General features: G+C 64.1%; 2 protein-coding genes across 2 annotated transcripts; one reads left to right on the forward strand and one right to left on the reverse strand.

Annotated features, from left to right (window-relative positions):
- Positions 1 to 2,808: 2,808 nt before the first annotated feature.
- MNEG_11916 (hypothetical protein) lies at positions 2,809 to 3,495 on the reverse strand (the record flags this gene model as incomplete). Its single annotated transcript, XM_014039611.1, has 3 exons — positions 2,809 to 2,876; positions 3,170 to 3,204; positions 3,386 to 3,495. The coding sequence occupies 3 exons, from the start codon at positions 3,493 to 3,495 to the stop codon at positions 2,809 to 2,811; spliced, it is 213 nt and encodes a 70-aa protein (XP_013895065.1).
- A 686-nt stretch (positions 3,496 to 4,181) lies between these two features.
- MNEG_11917 (hypothetical protein) lies at positions 4,182 to 5,116 on the forward strand (the record flags this gene model as incomplete). The annotated part of the gene is made up of 1 exon (XM_014039612.1): positions 4,182 to 5,116. A coding segment is annotated over one exon (935 nt), but the record flags the coding sequence as incomplete, so codon positions are not given.
- Between the last annotated feature and the right edge of the window lie 18 nt (positions 5,117 to 5,134).

Raw genomic sequence — 5,134 nt, forward strand, 5'->3', positions numbered from 1 at the left:
ATGAGATTTGATGAGTCACTCTCTGGCATGATACTGTGAGAGTCAAGTCTGGAAGAAGGGCTCACAGTAACGAACCACTGCATTGTCATCATCACCACGTGGCCTGTTGGCAAAAACAACTGGGCAGCACGCTCAACAACAGCACTACGGGTCAGCTTGTTGCTGACAGCTCGAGGTTGCGTATGCATGGCTTATTGCCTCGCTGCTGAGGCCGTGCTCGTCTGACATCTGGGACTGTGTCCCACACTAACCTCGAGCCTGGAGTAATGCTTCATCCAGGCCCTCAAACACTTCAAGGACAAGCAACAGGACAGCTTGACACAGGACGCGCGCAGCGCCAAGCGCGCCGCGTGCAGCGTTGCAAGGCTGGTGGAGCACCAGCAAGGTTCTGCAGATCCGCGCCAAAAGCGCACTCCGCCCTACTCCCTCTCATTAAGCAGAGCCGCAGCAGGCGCTGTAACCTTCGTGGCGGCACAGATCCTCATCAATTAGCACAGCGCACAGAAAAGCGTGGCACAGAGGACTGGCATCTGTGTCTTGCCACGGGCTTGCTGCTGCACCCGGGATACGTCCGCCGCCTTTGCTTGCCGTCACTGCCTGCTGCTGCACGTGTCATGCTTCCTATAGTAGCCCCTTATTATTACCAGTTCCATGTAGTGCAGGCAGCCACCCCACCAACTTGCTGGCGGCATGCAGTGCAAGCAGTGACCATGTGACCGACGGTCAGCCTGCTGTCACCAGTGACCAATGGGCGCTCGCTGTCGACGAGGAGTATGATACCGCTTCTTATGCACTCAGTTTGAAAGCTCCCTCGCATCTGTTTACAGTTATACACACGAGAAGAGGTGTCATGGAGATCCCGATTTCCGTTTCGCTATTTCTTGCATCTCCTACCAACGCAGATCTACAGGCACGGGTCGATGGCCTGCCGCCCTTGAAACCTGGTGCATCAAGGCTTTTGCTGAGCGGTGTGACTCGCAGGTAAAGCTCGGGGCGCAGTTGACATGTGATTGTGCACCGCTTCGGCGGCGCCAAGATCGCAATCCACGCGTCCTCCATTGCTCTCTCCTATGACGCGTCGCACTGCAGCGGCAAGACCAGCATGCTGTTTCACCTCAGCTGCCGCGCGGCCGCGCAGGGGCGCAGCGTCGTGTGGCTGTGCTCGCAGGCGCGGCTTGAGCAGTCGCCGCCGCTGCTGCCGCGCGGCCTCCACCGCAGCAGCCCCGCCCTCGCATCGATCGCGTTCAAGTGAGGCGCTGCGCAGGCTAGCAGTGGGACAGGGTGAACCCATGCCTCTACACCCTTGAACACACCATGCATGGTGCTCAGCTGCCTGGGCGAGCCGTTGCAGGCCAGGGCAGCAGCCATGGCCACCTCCCGCAGGCAACCTTTGCTATTTCACAACATGGACAATGCAACGATTCCAGCAACACACATCACAACAACCGAACTGGCCTTACTCGTCCGCACCCCGTACTCATTCAAACTGGCCTCTCAGGTACATAACCGACCTCTCGGGCCTGCGGCGCTACGGCGCGTGCCTGCACCTGCTGCCGCGGCCCCCAGACGTCCTCATCGTGGATGACCTGTCAGAACTGACCGCAGCCACCAGGCACGCCCTGCACGCCATCACGCCCCTGGTGCTGTCTTGAGCTGCAGCTCGCAGACCGCTGTGTTGACTTCCAGCTTTGCTGAGGACGTGTGCTGTTCGACGCAGCCGCTGCCGTCCTCGCCACCTCCCCCCACCACCCAATGTCAAACAGGGTGGCACGCACCTCGTTGGCCCGGCCCCTCCGCCTGCGCCCCACAGGCTGGAGCCCGGCCGTGGCACGCGCGATGGGGAGTTGACCAAGGCCCTCGCGCTGCTGGTCGATGCGCTTGAGCACGCCAGGTGAGGGGAGTTCGTTTTGATAGAGGTGCTGTGCTGTGTGGTGTGTTGTGATGCAGGACCAGGCAGAAGGCAGGCTGTTGAAAACAGAGCGCGGTGGGCTGGCTAGGAGCGATCTTCCTGCACGTTTCACGTCGCCACAGCCGTCCTCCCCCGCCTGCTCGCCTCGCAAGCGCAGGGATGCGACTGGCTGTGTGTGCCAGCTGTTTGTTTCGGACACAGCTGGCGAGGACGGCCCCCGCAGCCTGTATCTCTTGTCCCGCTGGTTCCATGCGGTCGTCAGCCTCACAGGCGCGTATTGCAGCCCTGCTCACTCGCTGTTAGGGCCGCGCCATGGGGCCCTGGGCCTTAGCTGCTGCCTCATCAGCAGGCCGCAGCTGCCCCATGCCCCGCCCTGCGGCTCGCTTCCACGCAAGCCTGACGCCGTTGCTCGGCCCTGTACCCACTACAACCTGCCGCAGGGACGCCGCCCTCAGCGCTCACGCTGCGCGTGGCGGCCGCTGGCGAGCAGCACGTGCCGGCGGCGCTCGCGGCGGCGCAGGTGCATTACTCGGTGTCCCATGCGTGCATCGCCGCGGAGGCGCTGACGACTGCAGTAGCTGTGGGGTGACGCAGTCAGCAAGGCTAGGGCACTGGAACATGTGCTGATGGCTTCCCCGCTGCAACAAACGGGAAAGCTTGACGAGAACTACTTGAGCCTTTTCTGGGAGTTTGCCTTGTGATACATGGAGGCCCTCCCCTGAAGTGGCGGCTGGATGGCGTGCAAACCCTTTGGTCCCAAGCTCCCAACAAGTTACAGGGCAGCGGCAAGGTATTGTGCATTACATGCGTTGGCGGGCCTGGCGGTTCGAGCGCATCGTCATCGATTCAACGTCCGCCAGGCCGGCGTGCGCGTCAATGGGCGGCAGTGGTGGGCGCTGTCAGGTGAAGAGGATGGACAGGCCCATAGCAATGCAGGCGATAGACACCCAGGGGCTTAGCCGTTCCCCTGCGGCGGGCGTGGGTGGTTTGGGGCGGGGGGCGGGTGCGCGTGGCGGGTTCAGAGGTGCGCCAGCGGAAAGATGGGGGATGGGGTGAGGTGGCGCAGGCTCACGGGGATGGAGCAGCTGCTCTCGCTGTGGCAGAACTGACACCCCCCTGTGCCGAAACAACACGCCACTTGATGGCAGCCACCGCACAGTGTTCGGCGGGTGATGACTGCCGCACAGCCCTTTGCTGCTGCTTGTTTGCGTGGGTGCGGCGCTGCTGTTTCCCCATGGGTCTCGATCCGCACAGCCGCACCTATCCGAGCCGCCTTCCAAAACAGGCCCTTGAACCTGCGGCAGCAGCGGCGTGCTCATGTGAGGAAGCAAACGTGCGACGGCCGCATTTCGAGGCTGTCCATGGCGCACCCATCACCCGCGGGCATACCGGTAAGCAGCTGCATGCCGCACGCAGTGTCACCAGGGGCCGATTCGCTGCCATGTCTCATGGCTCAATCATAACCCAGCCACCCACCCCGTCGTCTGAACCAGGCCGCCTGGGTAAATGAGCTTGTAGTAGGTGCAGGTGCATATGAAGAGCAGCACCACCGTCAGGAAAGACTGGAAGTCAAACAGAGCAGACATCGCGCCCGCAGCCGCTCAGCCACTGCTGCCGCTAGGACAGCCCCTCGGCTGCGCCAGCTGCCTGGACCGCGCTGCGCCTTTGCGTCGTCCTTTCTTGTAGGTGTGGCGCAGCTGCCGCCCTGGCTAAGGCTGCAGGTCGTGGCCTCTCGCTGTGCAACCAGAGCGCCGAAGCGCCACAGGAGCGCGCAGCTCCACGCCCTCTGCCTGCGCCCCTTTCGGCAGCAGCCTCGCAGGTTCCCTGATTCCTTGTGCTTCGAGCAGCACAACAGCCTGTCCTTGATCAACCACTCCTTGATCAACTACTCCTCCTCTACCGATCAGCTGATGACGGTGTACTCAGAGATCACTGAAAAAGGCACCTGTCAATCAACCAACTGTAACATTTCGATGGATACCGTAATTGGCATACATCAGTTCTAGAGATGTCGACATTGCACATTTAGCATAGTCCTTTCTGCAGCTGCATCCCGTGCCGTCTGCAACGCCAGGGCTTTTCTGTCGTTTGATCGCAGACTGGCCAAGCCCTGGAGATCCCGTACAACAGAGATATATAAGCAGGCAAGGGGCCGCTCAGGACGCGGCACCTGCAGACCTGCTGCACCGCCGCCGGCGCACAGGTTGATCACAGCGTCGGCGCCGCCAAGAAGGCACGACCCTGCCAGCTGCGGCTGGTTGCGCCGGCTGGCATGCAGCTGACCAGTAGTAGGCTGCAGGGGGCCACGGAGCGCATCGGCGCGCACGCCCCGGCGCAGCGGGGCAGCCGCCCGCGCGCTGGCGCCAGCTACGCAGGCAGCGTCGGCCTCGCCCCTTGCACGGCACGGGCTGCCTGGCACCAGCCCAACCCGCTGCCGTCGCCCCAGCGCCAGTGCCTGCACAGCCCCCGTCGCAGCATGTCGGCCCGCTGCGCCGCCACCCCGGACGCCTCGTCCCCCGCCCCGACGGCGCCCGCCGACCCCGGCGCGCAGCGCGCCGCGCCGCTCGGTGCGCGGCTCGGCGCGGCCTACGACTCCCTCTCAAACATGCCGGACTGGGCCGCCAAGGGCCGCCGGGCGGGCGTGATCCTGCACCCCACCTCGCTGCCCGGCCCCTACGGCATCGGCGAGCTCGGGCCCGAGGCGCTGGCCTTCCTGGACTGGCTTGCCGCCGCCGGCATGCAGTGCTGGCAGGTGCTGCCGCTAGTGCCGCCGGACCCCGAGTACTTCTCTCCCTACTCCGGCCTCGACGCCAACTGCGGCAACCCCCTCCTCATCAGCCTGGATGCCCTAATAACAGAGGGCCTGCTTGCAAAGTCCGACGCCCCCGCGGGCCTCAAGGCCAGCGGCGACGTCGACTTCGCCGCTGTCGCGGCCGCCAAGCTGCCGCTGCTGTCCAAGGCCGCGCAGGCGCTGCTGACCGAGCCGCGCTTCGCGGCGCTGCGCGCGTCGCTCAAGCGGTTCCGGGCGTCCAACCCCTGGATCGAGGACTCCGCGCTGTTCGACGCCCTCCGGAAGCGGCCTGACCTCGAAAACAAGGAGTGGTGGTTCTGGCCGGAGCCGCTGCGGCTGCGGGAGGCGGGGGCGATCAAGAAGGCGCGCGCGGCGCATGCCGCAGAGATCGACGAGTTCGTGGCCGTCCAGTTCCTGTTTGACCGGCAGTGGCG

The sequence above is a fragment of the Monoraphidium neglectum genome (genome assembly GCF_000611645.1).
Source record: "Monoraphidium neglectum strain SAG 48.87 unplaced genomic scaffold scaffold02967, whole genome shotgun sequence".
Classification (NCBI taxonomy): Eukaryota; Viridiplantae; Chlorophyta; class Chlorophyceae; order Sphaeropleales; family Selenastraceae; genus Monoraphidium; species Monoraphidium neglectum.